Below are 16,133 nucleotides of genomic sequence, written 5' to 3'. Positions count from 1 at the left end.
ACAACTACTGGTATATCAAGATCCTCGTTCTGGGTTTTACTATTTTAAAGTATAAAATATTAAATACTAACCTTCTCCAACAGCTTAGTCAGTGAGGGACACTTCTCATTCTTGCCTAAAGAATCGGGCGGAAACGGAGTGATGAGAAATTTTAGAAATGGTTATTTATCGCTTCGAGGAATCCTATTTTTTAGTCGAAAAAGTAGCAAAATTTTTGGGAATGGACCTTAGCACGCAGCCGAACATAATTTTTGAGATTTTTTAGGCTTTCGTCATTCTCCACCCCTAAAAAAGGGGGAAATCCCGTAAAAAGAATAGTTGCCGAACACGCCCTAAGTTTCTAACATGGTATCGGAGCAAAGGTCTCAAGTTCAAACCTCCCCGATTTCAAACCTCCCCGATGTCAAAAAATATAAAAAAAGCCACATACAATGGTCTGCCCAAGGTGGGACCACATGTGCCACGTGTTTGCCAAGTGGGCCACACGTGAGGGGGAGTGTTAAAGTATAAAATATTAAGGGCAATCATAAATCGACCCCCAAATATCTTAATCGACCCCTATGTTTCTTTCTCTCTCCTCTTGGTGAGAGAGAGAGAGAGAGAGAGAGAGAGAGGGTCATTTAAGATATATGGGGGTCGATTTATCACTCCCCAATATTAAATACTGCCCTTCTCCAATAACTTAAGCTTTTGGAGAAGTCAGTAAGTTTGTAACATACTAATACCACTATTCTCCAAGATTGGATTTTAGGAAAAATCCAATGCTTGTCTCGTCCCTTTTGACTTCTTATTCCACTACTCTCCAAGCCATCCTCGTGGATCCAAACATAAGCTAAGGCCTTGTTTGGCTTACAGGAGTTTTTTTAGAAAAGTTTGGAGAGGAAAAATGTTTCTAAATTTTAAACTCAATTCAATTTTTACTCGGAGGGGCCTTCAATTTATGATAATATCCCTCTAAATTAACTATAATCATATCATTTCCCTCTAAATTATAGAAATAAGAAAAAAAAAATTCCATCAAAAAAGTTTTCCTTGCAATCCAAACAAGGCCGCTCCTTAATGACAACATAATGCTTAAGTTTTGCAGCTTATGTTTCGATGGGGTGGGGCCTACCATTTTACAGAATGCATGGGCCAAGAATCTAGTAAAATACTATTTTCACAATTAACTGAGTTTTAGAAGTAATCATCAACACAAAATTTGAAAGAGAATGAATGAGATTTACTGGGCACATGCATGTAGATGAGTAAGAAGACCCAGTGCCATTTACACTTCACTTTCAGAAGAACAGACGGCAACTAAAAACACTAGACTAAACACACCCCAGTTCAACTCCTTCCAGTAATTTCACTCTCCATTTTAATTCTCTTAAGACTTGGTCCCTCCGGCATGCTGCTGATTGGCTGCTTGAATGATAAATCATGCTGGAACTGGCAGTTAGACCCATGTCGGCATCCCATCGAGCTGTGAAAATAGAGGCAAGGCTTGAGAATTTTCGGTATGGAATCTCTTTGTTTCAAACTCTGTATGGTTTCCAAATTCACACCAAAAGGATGGCGGTTATTGAATTGCATGAATGTCTGGCCCTTCACCTCATTCTTTTCTTCTCCATGCTGTTGAACCAAGCTCTTGTAGTAGTTGATATCCTTCACAACATGGGCTTTTGTTGTGACTTGAACAGTGATGGGTGGTGGCCTTGGATTCAATATTGATGTGTTTGGTATGGGATACAAGTGTCCTATTGTATGGACCGGAGAGGGTGACTCAGAAGCCATAATGCTCACATTGGGAGGCTTCAAACCTGACATGGAAGTTGGCATTAACATGGATTTGGGGATGATTTGAGGGTTTGCGGGCACTCTGTGCTCGGAAACCAATTGCTCTATCAATGTTGGGCTAGCCAAGATTTTGGGAGGCTGCAAACCTGACAAGGAAGTTGGGATTGGCATGGGTTTGGGAGTGATTTGAGGGTTTGTGGGCATTATGTGCTCTGATACCAATTGTTCTATCATTGTTGGGTTAGCCAAGATTTTGATGAGCAAGTCGCGATCTATCAAGCTTCCTTGCTCGGTGCTTCTCATAATTGCCGTAAAGGCAGCAGAGGCTGCTGCTATCACATCCGGTTCTACACTTGGAAGGATCCCTACTGAAGCTTTTTCACTGAGCGGTGTTGGTTTTGGAATAGTGGGTGCATTGCCTTGTGACTGCTCCATTGTGGGCCTGAAGTCTATCAACTGTGGGGGTGTTCCAATTTCAGGGAAGCTTTTAGGTAAGGCTGGTTGTTGTGGGATCACAGTTGTGTGTATTGTTGGTGTTGAATCGAATGAGTTAGATGTGTCGTCTTCTTCGACAGGCATTATTGGAATGAGAGGAGTGTGAAGATCATCGAGATAATAATCATGTGCTTCTGATGAAACAGAGGGGCTGTGTGGAGATTGATGAATGAAGTTCAGTGCAAGATAATAGACATCACAAGAAAGTAGACAGCAGAGTCCATGAGAGCTAAGTCACATATATTGTTCTCAAGAATTTATCGGCAAGGGAAAATCCCGGGGTACATTAATTATTTTGTTTTTTCGGGTTTATATGAGAAAAAACAATAAAAATAAAATTATTTAAAATATATAAATTAAAAAATATCATAAAAATATCGCGGTATTATCGTGGTAAATGAAATATCGCTATATTTTTTAAATTCTCGGGATTATTTCAGGATTTTGTTGTTTTACCAAAGTGCCATAATAAAATCGCTATATTTTGAAAATATCGGAGATATTTGTGACATAGCATGAGAGACGTCATGACAGAAAGGTCACCTTGGAGGAATGGCAGATGGACGTGGATAGACTGCTTCAAGCACTCTCAGCTGTCGTTGGTTCTGAACCTCCACCTCTTTGCTTTCGTCTCCGGCTACTACTAGCCATTCAGGATTCAAAATAAGCTGCACACCAGAGAAAAGAAAGCAGCTATAAGTCTGCAGTTCACCGTCTCCATACCATATTACTAACTAAGGAATTTGAAGCAGAAACCATCTAAAGCATGAATTCTTGTCCACTGGCTTACTCTGGGAGGGCATTGCCACTTAATCAGAGGGATCTGGGGGCCCCTTGGCTGAGGCCCTTCAAACCCAGGTGGCAGGTTGTCATCTGAGTCAGTTACTGTTGAATGCCATAGCGATGAAGTCTTTGCTTGGAGGTGATCTTGGGTACTCATTCCTGATTGCGAAGGAGCATCCTCTGACAGAAACAGTCTTACCTGTAATCAGAACACAATACATCACTGATTAAACAGCGATAAATTGAGTGCAAAATAAAAGAGATTGGATACCATAAAATGACCTAGTAGGGTATATATTTTGCAGGACTTCTCGATGAACTAACAAAATGAGGACAGTACAAAAGGATAAATACCATAAACAGTGTAACAGGGTATATAATGTTTGGATTCTGAATGAACGCAAAAAATAAGGGCATGATGCGTAAGGATAACTAGTGTCAACACAACGTAAATCTTTGTTGAAAAACTCAAGTATTAATGGATTTAGTAGTGAAGAAAAAAGGATCAAGTTCCCCAATATACCGTAGAACTAAGCATGTCTGAATAGTTAGACATCCCTTGAAATACAACTATATGATCCTCACTGTGTTGACTTAAGGTCAGTATTTGTGACTGCTTTCCGACAATGTCCAATAAGAAAGATCATTTCAAAAACAAAGGTCCAATAACAAAGACTTGAATCAATAACAAAGACTGTAGCTCTGTGAAACACTACACACACATGTATTCATAGGGGACTTATCTCAACACGACGATATTTTGATAATGGCACTACTTTGGATTACACTTTTCTCATTGGATGTTGGTAGTACTATATGCTAACTAGACTGTTCCATTGCATGTGCAAGATGTGGTTTTATGATTTTATCCCTTTTAAGTCCTAATTATGCTTCATTGAGTTGTACAGAATTTTCAATGCTGTATTCAACTGTTTTTTTTTTTTTTTTTGAATGGCTTATTCAACTGTTAAATATAGAAAATTACAATTTTCACATATTATGCTTGAATCTATTCTTTTGAAAGGCTTATTCACGGTAAGGTTACTCCATTGTGGTTACTCCATTGTGACCTGGCAGTCACGGGTTCGAGTCACAGAAACAGCCTCTCTGCAAAGCAGGAGTAAGGGCCTCTCTGCAAAGCAGGGGTAAGGCTGCATATATCTAGCCCTCCCCAGACCCCACAAAGGCAGGAGCCTTGTGCACTGGGCCACCCTTTTATACACTGCACACCCACTCCTACAATATCACAACTGCCTAGTCGTGGCACACGCACGCACTTGCAGCCTTTGCAGTGCCTTGGAGGGTCATGTTTCATCCCCAGGAGTGATTCCTAAGTACCCAAGAGTGATTCTAGTTACCCTCTTTTCTTTAATTCATCTTCTTTATTTCAGTTTCTTGAATTCTTCTTAGCTGTAACTTTAAAAAAAAATTTCTTTTTAGCTGTAATCTGTTTGCTGATCAAGAAACTAGCCAATCACCACCTCCTCCTAGCTGATTACCAACATCACCCCTTCTACCACTTCCATGGCTTTAAATCTCCCCGAAATTTCCCCAAAGCGACTGAAATGTTTCCATTTCCATCCTCACAGAAACGAAATCTCAAGGAATTCCTTCCACGCAATTACTTCCAACCGAAATTCAACTGGAATTTTTGAAATTCGATTGAAAAATCCAGGAATTCAACCGAAATGGTCGGAACGACAAAAAATGGAAAGATGTTATGATTTCCTCTATTCCAATGGATTTATTTCTATTTACATCGTATTGACATAGAGTTGGGGTCCATGGAGGGGAGACCGGTCATTTTACTTTCTTATACTTCATTACATTGTACTGCTTTATTGACTTTATTGTTCCACACATGCACAACAACGCCGTGTCATTGGGTGTTCGATGTGATTGCTTTATGGATGACTTTTTTTGCTTGTGTGATGGTTTCTAAGTATGTATTTGTGCTTATTCTAGCATTTCCCGAAGTTTCATCTTAATTTCATCATTTGCATATGTTTCCATGATTTTACAAGATTCCCACCGAAATTTCCTCCAAAACCTAAATGTTTCTGTTTCGACACATGCCAAAACCGATACTGAAATTTAAAACCTCGACCACTTACTTGATTCAATCTCCAATCGTATGGATAGCCGAACAACTCTAACCCTATTTCTTTCTTGATCTTTCCCATAAATCCAAGAAAACCAACCCGAACAATAGCCCCCATCCAATCGACCACGAACAGTCCATCCATTCGATCACCCAAACCCTTTAGAAACCAGTCCCACCCCAATCGACCACCATATCCTTACTGCTATGAATTAAATTCAGCAGGCTTGATTCAATTTTCGGTAACCAGTCCTACATCATCTAGTAAACGTCAAATCACTAATGCAATGTTGTTACTCCTTTTACAGCAAAAGTTATTGTGCAATGTGACAATTCCCATTTAAATCCCACAAATTTAGTCTCTCACCCAATCAATAAGAGAAAAAGGCATCAGTTCTATCTGTTATATGATATCAAGTTATGTTGCATGGATGCCCAAACAGGTGTTGGATCTTCGGCATAAAGTCATGGGTTTGCTCCCTGGTGACGAGTGTTCGAATCCCCCCGGACTTATCCTGATGCACGTGATTTGCAGGCCACTGCGTGCATCCGTAGGGAATAGTCCTACTCCCGAAGGGGGTGGGGACACCCTGTGTCACCAAAAAAAAAAAGTCATGTTGCATGGATCCTTGTAAGCGGGCGCACTACCCCTGTGACACTCCATGGATTCAAGCCCAACAATTTCAGATTCTTTTTTACATTTTTTTCAGAATTGTACACAATATAAGTTTACATTTACATAGGGCTTCAGTTTTACTTCCACCATTTTAATAGAAAGCATTTGAATGGAATAAAAAATCACATTTTATATAACCTATTAAAGTTCCCATTACATAATGTGGCTATATTATCACAGTGGAAATTGATGTACGAGTACGACGACTAAATCTGTCCTTCCCACCCCCTCCTTGGCCACAGTGTCTGCTTCAGAATTGGCCTAAAAACAAATAACTGAAAAGAGAAAACAACAACCAAGTACCAGAAATCTAAAAGCTCTTCTATTGGATCCATCAACCTCCAAGGAAAACCCACTCAGCTAAACAAATTCAGGATGGGGATTTGCTCCATCAAGCAAAAAGTAAATCCAAAAAAAGTTTAATAACTGCTTTAGAAGATCAACAAATTACTAGATGCATGAGCACATGAATACATGAATATAAATATGTAGTATGACGATCCAAAGACCAAAATATTCTTGGAAAACATAATTCCATCCTTTTTCTTTTTTTTGAATGGCGCGAAGACATTAATAACAGAGATAGCGGAATGCACCGCGATGGAGATGATCAATACAAAAGGAAGAAGTAAAGAAATAAACGCAATAGAACACAGCCCTCGAGAAGGGTGAAAATCAAACAACTCTAAAGTCTCTTTGGATGCCCCCTGCATTGGCTAACCTATAGCGTCACTATTCGCTAATCTCCTGACATGCTTGACGGATATGGCTGATCCTGCTACTCGATCCAGAATCTCATCAAAGCACTGAGCAAATCTCCAAAGGAATGGATGGGTCCCCTTAATTCCATCCTTTCTAATCTATGAAATATGTCATAAAGTTATAATTTGTGTTCTGAAATATTATGACTTGTTATTGGGGAGAGGATATTCCAAATTATTGATCATGTCCACTTGGAACTGTTCAAATTGAAATTCTTCAATGATGGGAACTTGGAATTCTTACATTTTTTTCTTCTGTTGAATTTTCTTTCGCGTCATTATAACTGTTATTATCAGTACCAACCAGTTGAACTTTTGCCCTTCGATGGATGAATCTCCTTCCTTTCTGCTCAGATGCAGTAATTTCGCATGCCAATCTCAAGGTTAATTTGATAATGTTCTGTAATAATGACCAAACAACTTATCTCTGTAGCATCGAGTTGGTTTCCACTATGAACTTGCATTTTCTGGGGACTTGTTTAGAAGCTTTTCTACTGGTAAGCATTTTTAACAAGTGGAAGATGAACCCTAAGTCATCTCAACTGTGGTTCTTCTGTTTCTCTTAAACTATTTGATACTGCATAGGAGATCTAATGAAAATTGTCATGAGATTCTTGCCTTTATTTGAATTAAAAACACAGACTTTGCTCTCAACAGTACTCATTGTTAGTTGTATAAATAAGCTCGGTGGAGATAATAGGATAAATTCGAGGAATATTACAATCAAATGATGCGTGGATGCTAATTTAGCTTGATATAAGCTCTATTGAAGTCCTGCCCTTTTACTTTATTTTTATTTTTTGAGAGATGTCCTGCACTTTTATTTCAAATAAAAACTCCCATGTGTTCTAAAATGACCCCATAGAAACAAATTTATAAGCAAAATCTTAGTATGGGCAGAGTTATTTTGTTCTATGTCAATTAATGTCAAGTGCAAAATCTGTGGGCAGGTCTCAGAGCATAACCAAACTGCTGCTGAGATATAAGATTGAAATTGTTTGGGTCACTTCCAACACCAGTTTGTGTTTCTTCTACAGAGTTTTATCTTCATTATCTTAACTCCGAGCGCTGTTTGGTTGTTTGTAGATGGCTTGGAGAATAGGAGAAAAATAAGTCAAAGAGAATTAGACAAGAATGGAAGAGAATGGAAGATGGGGAGAATATTAGAAGGTAGATTTGCGAGTAGTGTTTCGTTGCGCGAGGAAATTAGCGGAAGATGTAGGGTGTCATTATCAAAATATAGGTGGAAGAGAGAGAAAGAGAGAGAAAAATAAGACAATAATTTATCCTAATTCCCCCAACAAATTTGTCCATTTTGGTGAAAAAAGGGGAGAAGATTATGGGGGGGGGGGGGGGGGGCGGACATCTCCGCCACGTAGGCGCCACCTAGGATAAAAATCAATAATGATGTCTAGAAGTTGTCTAGTGGTCAAAGGTGTAAATGACAACCAAACATGCTTTGGGAGATCTCATGCATTTGAAACTCCTACAATCCCCCCCAAAACATGCAACCAAACAGTGGATATCTTTTGGTCCATAGTTAGGTAGACTTTTTATAGATCTGATTGTTATGACAGATTTTTAGTTGAGATCAGATTTATTAGCTCTCACTTGTTACAGGAGCCCTTTTGGGGATTTTTTTTATTTATTTATTTTTTTTTTTTTTTTTTTGGAATTGTTTTTTTGGGAGTACAGAACATGTTTGGATGAATTAATTTTGGTAGTTGAATTCTAAAGCTTGGAATTTCTTTGAAAACCCTTACTAGGATTTGATTATTATTGCCATATTTATGCTGAATTAGGAATCCCTGCTGGTTTTTTCTTTTTTTCTTTTTTTTTGAATGGTAAGCGTGTTGCTGTTTTTATTGAAATAAAATCAATATTATGCTCCTAAGCATGGTTTTAAATTTCGACCGAAATCCGACCGACACCGAAATCAATAAAACCCGAAACGGTGTTTTATTTCAGCCGAAATTTCGGTTTTTCCAAAATTTGACCCAAAAGATCTGTTTTTTTTTTTATTAATTTAATATTTCACCAAAATTTCGGTCGGTAATTTCGGCCGAAATTTAATATTGAATAAAATATTGGTTTCCAATTTTGACCCAGATTTCGGTCGAAATTTCAAAATTGCAGGGTCCAAAACTGGTACCGAAACCGAAATTTTAAACCTTGCTCCTAAGTTCCCAGAAATCAAACTGCAGACCTGGGTTTTCAAGTTATATTATTTGCTGATTTTCTGCTGAATTTTGTGAGGCCCCTGGGAAAAGAAAATTTGGGTAAAAATTGGTAGTTGAAAATATATTGCCCCAACTTTTTCCCCCTCCATTTCTTTCAAAGTAAAAATGGACGTAAAATTTGTTTTATGCTGCAAAAATGGACGTAAAATTTGTTTTATGCTGTAAAAATGGACGTAAATTTTGTTTTATGCTGCAAAAATGAACACAAGACAAATTTTACATACATTTTTACGTCGAAAGAACGGAGCCTCAATAAAATAAAATAAAAATCTTTATTGGTGAAGTGTAGGCGTTGCCCTGGATATGCTAGCCTTTTTGTTCCTTCCACAATGAATCATATAAATGGAACTCATTGTTTGTTTGCTTCTCTCTTCTGTATAGCAACTTACATGGTTTTTCTTTTTTTTCTTTTTTTTCTTTTTCTTTTCTTTTGGAGGATAGGTAAAAAGCTGGGATCGAACCTGGTGGTCATGGATTGCTCCATTGTGATCTGGTAGTCAGGTTCGAGTCAGGGATAAGGCTGCGTACATCTAGCCCTCAACAGACCCTGCAATGGCGGGAGCCTCGTGCACTGGGCCACCCTTTTTAAGCTTGGAACGAACCTGCAACCTCAAGGTTGAGATAAAAAGGCTCAAACTTTGAGCTACAGGGCTAACCCCTTCTTACGTGGTTTTTCTGGAAGCTTTTGCTTGTAAATCTTGCTAGTGCAACCATGCATTCTGGTAAATAAATGTACAGATAATTAAATAATTTTCTGATTTTTCAATCGTTGTAGCTGACATTATGGAAGATTAGAAGGGGCAGACGCCCACTATCTTCAAGGATCTGCCTCTCCAGTCCCATAATTTTGGTTGCCTTGGGACATTTTTTTTTTTTTTTTGAGAAATTGTCTTGGTCCAATATTTCTGGGTACTTCGTGGGGAATTAACTAAGGTGGATTTTTAGCTTAGAGAAAAATAACAGCCCTTTGTGTAAGGATTTTGTTGATGAACTAGTGTTGATCTTCTGTTTGGAGTTTGGTCAATGTATTAACTGGTTCAATCAGTGTGCAGACCCAAAGAATCCGATCTGTAAAACATTTGACATCAGGCTCATTCTGGGAAATTGTTGATTTCATAGTATTCTTGCACTTCTCCAGCCATACCCAATCAGCCTTTTCAAACTTAAGATTATTTTTTCCTTAACAACCCATTAACTTCCTTCAAGATATACATTTTAAAACAAAAGAGAGGGGTGCTATCCTCAGACCTTCTTATATTTTAGTCCCCTTTTTTTTTTTTTAATGATTCTTATATTTTAGGGAAAATTCTCAAACAAATGTGATTTTTAACTAAAAATCTCAAAAAAGGGTCGAGTTGGCTAAATTCTAAAAAAGGGGTGAAACGCATCCCAGGGCATGTTTAAAGACAAGAATGCCCTTGAGTTGCTTTTCCCTCCACCTTTTTGAGAAACGGATCCCAATGGATTTCACAAATCCTATTCACCCTTTTTAGATTCTTCTTCCCCATGCCAAGTGTTGAAAGTCTTGCCTTTAGTAAAACTCCATTGTATAGCCCCCTCTTCTAGGATGAATTCGGCCCATATTTTTCAAAATAGACTATACAGCCCATACCATACGATGACCCAAACCGCCCAATTGATGGGCCACAACATAGATAGGTTGTGCCCTAAAAATCAGTTCCATAGGATGATACTAACCATCGATCTAAAGAGGGACTTAAACTATGAAAACTTCTATGGATTGGACGGTTGGGATCATCTATGGAAATAATTTTTTGGGCAGAACCTATTTATGTTGTGGCCCATCAATTGGGCAGTTTGGATCATCCTATGGTGTGGGCTGTATAGTCCATTTTGAAAAATACGAGGTGAATTTTTCACTGCCCTTCTACAAATTGTGTTCAATTACAAAAGTTCTTTTGGCTTTTGACTTGGTGGTAGGGAAGACCTATATTATTTCTTCATGAGAAAGAGTTTTTATATGGTGTAAACCCATATACTCCAGCATTTTTCAAAAAAGTATTGAACGGATCACACCGTAGGATGATCCAAATCGTCCATTAGATGAGCCACAATGCAAATAAGTTGTGCCTAAAAAATCATTTCCACAGGGTGATCTAATGAAATACAATGCAAATAGTATTGTACGGGTCACACCTGAAGGTCGACCTTTTTACATTCTTCGCAAACAGGTGCGAATTTGCCATAATAGGTCGACCTACAGGTCAACCTTTATAGCATATGTACAAACATGGGGGAATTTGCCTTGATAGGTCGACCTTTTCACCATTTGACCAAACAGGTAGGAAGACCAATTACAGGTCGACCTGTCCACCATTCTATCAGCCAGGTGTAAAACATGTGAAAAGGACGACCTTTCCACCATTCCATCATACAGGTGGTCATAAATTCATTGCAACATTGACACCCAATGAAGTACTATTAGATTGTGTGAAGCAATATTTCGACTCTGGAACCACTATTTATACCTTGGAACCCACTACATAATGATAAATAGTGGTTCCTAGGTATAATTAGTGGTTCATAAGTATAATTAATGGTTCATACGTATAATGAGTACTTCTGAGTGTTTAAAACCCTATAAATACAGTCATTCTCACAAGTATTAGGCCATCTAAACTATGAACCACAATAACATCTGAGTGTTTAGAAAACTATTTAACCCATTATTCATTAATTCATTGCAATATTGACACCTAATGAAGCACTATTAGATTGTGTGAAGCAATATTTCTACTCTGGAACCACTATTTATAACTTGGAACCACTATTTATACCTTGAAACCACTACATAATGGTAAATAGTGGTTCCTATGTATAATTAGTGGTTCCTAGGTATAATTAGTGATTTTGAGTGTTTAAAACCCTATAAATACAGTCATTCTCACAAGTATTAGGCCATCTAAACTATGAACCACCATAACATCCGAGTGTTTAGAAAACTATTTGACCCATTGTTCATAAATTCATTACAACATTGACACCCAATCAAGTACTATTTGATTGTGTGAAGCAATATTTCTACTCTGGAACCACTATTTATAGCTTGGAACCACTACATAATGGTAAATAGTGGTTCCTAGGTATAATTAGTGGTTCCTAAGTATAATTAGTGGTTCCTAGGTATAATAAGTGCTTCTGAGTGTTTAACCCTATAAATACAATCATTCTCACAGGTATTAGGCCATCTAAACTATGAACCACCATAACATCCGAGTGACAATACACCATACATCCAAGTATTAGGCCATCTAAACAATACACCATAGCATTGTAAAGATGATGATGACAATAACAAATGCCTAACAAATCCATAACAAATAAACAAGATGATGACAATACACCATAGCATTGTAAGGAACATGTTAAACCTATGCAAATGTATCACAATGGACCTACTTGAGAAGCTTAAGTTTGATAGCCAAAGAAAAATAAAAGATCCAATAAAATCTACATTTTAGGAGAGAGGAGTTTCACCCTTCTGCAATGGAATTTCGTTTGGGTTTTTTACAAAGACAATGAAGTTTGATTTTGGCATGGGGAAAAAGAAGGTAAAAAGGTCAAAATGTTAGGTGAAATGCATTGGGATTTGTTGCTTTCTTTGAGGGAAACCAACACAAGGGCATTTTTCCAAAAACACTCCTTGGGATGTGTTTCAACCTTTTTGAGAATTTCAGATAGACATCATATTTTTTTGAGAATTTTCCCTATATTTTAGTCTTAGGTCTCAAAATGTTCATATTTTTAATGGAGGTTCTTGAAAATGTTCATTTGAATCCATTAACGGCAGTACCATTAATATCACCATCCCTGACAATTATTTTACAGTTATTTTTGGGGAAATGATATCAGCACTGCAATGTTTTGATATTCTCGCTCAAGTTTCTTGTCTTTTAGTTCCCAAAAAGCTCTTACAAGCTTTTTAAATACTAAAAGACAAGAAACTTGAGTGAAATATCAAAACAATGAAGCGGTGATATCATTTCCCTATTTTATTTTTTTCCCCTTAAATGGTTCTTTGCAGGCAGAAAAGAAAAGGTCTCAAATTTTGAGCCGTAAATGAATCTTTCCCTTTGCCAGATCTTCTGTTGAGCAATTTGAAGAAGCTGGCTGTTGATATAAACAAAAAAGAGGGATGAATAAAATTTTAAAGAACATATGAAGTCTCTCAATAACATGAAAATAAGGAAATATCAGCAAAAATAAATAATTTTTGGGTTAACGAAGGAAAACCCCAAAGGCCAAAATAAATGGGAAAAAATACAAATAGAACAACAATAAAACATAAACACTTACAACCCTAAACACTTGCAACCCAAAGTCCAGAACAAAAAACGAAAAAATAAACTCATAGGTTTCTAAATGTTACATACCTAGTTCAGTGATAAGTTAATTGTTTGGTATTTGATAGGATCTCATCATAAAGGTAGGATAAGAGTTATTTTCTCAATTCCTTAACAATTGGCCATAGCTTAATCTCCAACCTTGAGAACAAGGTTGATTTCAAGGCAGGTGGAATGTTACATACCTAGTATGGTAATAAGTTAATTGTTTGTTATTTGATAGGATCTTATCATAAAGGTAGGATAAAAGCTATGTTGTTAGTTTTTGGAATTGGCAAGGCTCTTTGTGATGATAAGTATTGTGGGTAAGTGTTCATTGGTTCTAATTTTTAGGAGTGATAGAGTTGGTTGTTGCCTCCAAGAAGGCTTATTAAATTGCAATGAAGAAATTAGCCCAAAAGGTATCTCTAAGGACGGACACTTCACTCAAAGTGGGTCGAGGGGCTGATCTTCCCTCGAAGAAGATCAATATCACTACAAACCAATTTGGGTTCGTAACAATTAGTATGAGAGCAGCATGATCCTGCCACAGGAAGAAGCAGATCGGAGAAACAATGGATCAGAAGACAATGAGAGAGATCAAAAGGCATCTAGTTTCTATGAATACCAAGTCAACAAGATGGCATTGTCGCTTGGCATGAAGTTAGAGGAACTTCTATGTTTGAAAAAGCTAAGTGAAGAGTTCAACGAAAATACCATCGAGAAGGCTTGCAAAATGAAAAAGAAAATACGGGACAGAAAAGAGGACAAAGAAGAAGAGAGGAAGGAAAAGTTTAAAAAAAGATAACAAAGTCATTAACGATTTTCAGCGTAATCAATTCCGACGAAGTCAGGAAATGTGTCATTCCTTTCAAATTGTCCGACACCATCGATAAGATCTTCACCTATGACCATCCATGCGTCAAAATCTCAAACCTTTAAAAGAAAAAAATAGCGAAGGGGCTTTGATGAACAACACAAGGAGATTGGTTTGAAAGTAGAGCCGTCTTAACCCTTGATGATGACATACGAAATGGTAACTAATTGAAAAACGAACAAAAGAAGAAAGGGAGGGAGAAAGACAAAGAAAAGTAGTAAAGAGAAGAATTTTGGAAAGATCGGCACAAAAGGATCTTCTTTTACCAAGACAAAGGCTCATAGAACTCATTAACAACGGGCCATCGCTTAATCTCCAACCTCATGGACAAGCTTGATTTAAAGGCTGGTGGAATTTTACATACCTAGCATGGCGATAAGTTAGTTGTATGTAACTTGATAAGATTTTATTGCAAAGGTAGGATAAGCGTCATTTTGTTAGTTTTAGGAGTCAGCAGGACTCTGCGATAAGTAACATGGGCAAGTGTTCACTGTCACGCCAGCACAATCTCTTGTTTGGTTGCCAATGTAGCATCAAAATCCCTAGCCAGACAAGTTTCATAGGTAATTAGGTAATTATTGCATGTATGGTTATGTGGCATCCATATCCCCTTCTTATACCTTCCAAGCCAAATTTCTCAAGAAAGGTGGAATTTGACTAGGAGAATGATATTTTTTCTTTCTCTTTCTCTCTTTCTCTCTTCCCTCTCTCTCTCTCTTCTTTCTTTAATGATATTGACACACACCCTCCCACTACTCTATGAGGTTGGCAACCAAACACTACATATCACTATCCTAAGAGGTAAATTCAAGGTAAATCAATTTTTTGTCTCCTCCCTATTGACTAAGTAATCTACCTGCAGCCAAGAGAACCTAAAAAGATAAAATCGAACAAATACACCATAAAATCAACAACGCCACGAAATTTATGAATGTTTTATGAAAAAGATCCATGAAGAAACCGCGTTTTACCTTACAGAGATACGGATCTGGAGGCCAAGAAACCCTTTTCAACTTCTGAGATCTCGCCATATTAACAAAACAAGAACCCTCCGCCTCACTTCTTGTCACTGAGATTGTAAAAAGAAACAGAGATATCTGAAGAAATTCTAGATCCAGAAACCCTAGCCAGGGAAACCCTAATCTCGTCGAAACCCTAGCTAGGAAAACCCTAATCTTGTTTGAAACCCTAGTCGATTAACACAGAAGAAAACATCTTCTTTTTAACAAATTTACAGTGAAAAATCTAGTCGAGGAATTTTTCTACGGAAATCAAAGGTTTTTCCTCACTTTTTTTTTGTCTTTTTGTGAAGAGACCGAGGTATGAGAAAACCCTAAACCTAGGGCTCTAAGCAGCTTTAGGTTTTTTTTCCTCCTCTGCTTGTCGTTTCTTTTTCTGTTTTATATTACCTTTTGACGGCTCTTTAAATAAATACTAAAAGACAAGATGGTTTGTGAAGATCCCATCCGTTAGATAAATGGTGTGAATTTGAAGGGTTGGGATCTTTTGGTAGAGTCCTACTATAAGGGCACCTTTGGATAGAGGGAGGGGCAAGATTCATCCGATTAGGGTGGCACCCACAAAAATTAATCTAACATAAAGGGAAATGATATTTTCAGCCCCTGCAAACGTGAACAGTGACGCTTTTTGACGTCAAATTACGTTAAAAGAGGGGCGAATGCACGTCGGAGGGGTGAAAATATCATCGGCCAAGATAAAATGGGTGTAAATTTTGTTTAAACCCTTTTTTCGTCCAAAGTCTAGGGGTGCAACTCGGGCCGGGTTTGGTCGGGTTGGGGCAAATCCTAGCCCAATCCGATATAGCACTACCTTAACACTAACGCGACTAACCTGTCGAGGAGGGTCAATCCTAATCCAACCTGCCTCTAAATCTCTCAACCCTAACTTGACCCCATCTAAACCATCTTTTTCCAAATTGGGTCGGGTGGAGTCAAGTTGGGCTCGGCTTAACCTAGGGCAAAATTGAAAAAATTCAAAAAATAAATAAATAACCTTAGTATTTTGAAAATCATGATAGAATTAGAGGATAGAACTATAGAAGCAAACTTAGTTCAGGT

At 37.7% G+C, this 16,133-nt stretch overlaps 1 protein-coding gene across 2 annotated transcripts; it reads right to left on the bottom strand.

The window, feature by feature from the left end:
- Window positions 1-1,246: 1,246 nt before the first annotated feature.
- LOC143864257 (zinc finger CCCH domain-containing protein 6-like) lies at window positions 1,247-15,439 on the bottom strand. Of its 2 annotated transcripts, XM_077375163.1 has the most exons (5): window positions 15,027-15,439; window positions 9,297-9,437; window positions 3,065-3,256; window positions 2,818-2,942; window positions 1,247-2,425 (listed from the first exon to the last, which is right to left on the bottom strand). In XM_077375163.1, the coding sequence occupies exons 3-5, from the start codon at window positions 3,212-3,214 to the stop codon at window positions 1,330-1,332; spliced, it is 1,371 nt and encodes a 456-aa protein (XP_077231278.1). In that variant the 5' UTR covers window positions 3,215-3,256; window positions 9,297-9,437; window positions 15,027-15,439; the 3' UTR covers window positions 1,247-1,329. The 2 variants fall into 2 exon arrangements, with proteins under 2 accessions (XP_077231278.1, XP_077231277.1); XM_077375162.1 differs by lacking the exon at window positions 9,297-9,437.
- Between the last annotated feature and the right edge of the window lie 694 nt (window positions 15,440-16,133).

The sequence above is a fragment of the Tasmannia lanceolata genome, unplaced genomic scaffold, assembly GCF_043159265.1.
Source record: "Tasmannia lanceolata isolate RefF3 unplaced genomic scaffold, GAP_Taslan_0.1 ptg000048l, whole genome shotgun sequence".
Lineage (NCBI taxonomy): Eukaryota > Viridiplantae > Streptophyta > Magnoliopsida > Canellales > Winteraceae > Tasmannia > Tasmannia lanceolata.
The sequence above is the reverse complement of the archived record's forward strand: the minus strand, read 5'-3'. Positions and strand labels throughout refer to the sequence as shown.

What these genes read in the sequence shown, in the direction of transcription:
- LOC143864257 (XM_077375162.1), bottom strand. Translation starts at nt 15,086, where the DNA reads ATGGCGAGATCTCAGAAGTTGAAAAGGGTTTCTTGGCCTCCAGATCCG. An exon ending in CAGATCCGTATCTCTGTAAG is followed by an intron (nt 3,257 to 15,026) that starts GTAAAACGCGGT and finishes TTCTGATTACAG; the next exon opens with GTAAGACTGTTTCTGTCAGA. An exon ending in AGTGGCAATGCCCTCCCAGA is followed by an intron (nt 2,943 to 3,064) that starts GTAAGCCAGTGG and finishes TCTGGTGTGCAG; the next exon opens with CTTATTTTGAATCCTGAATG.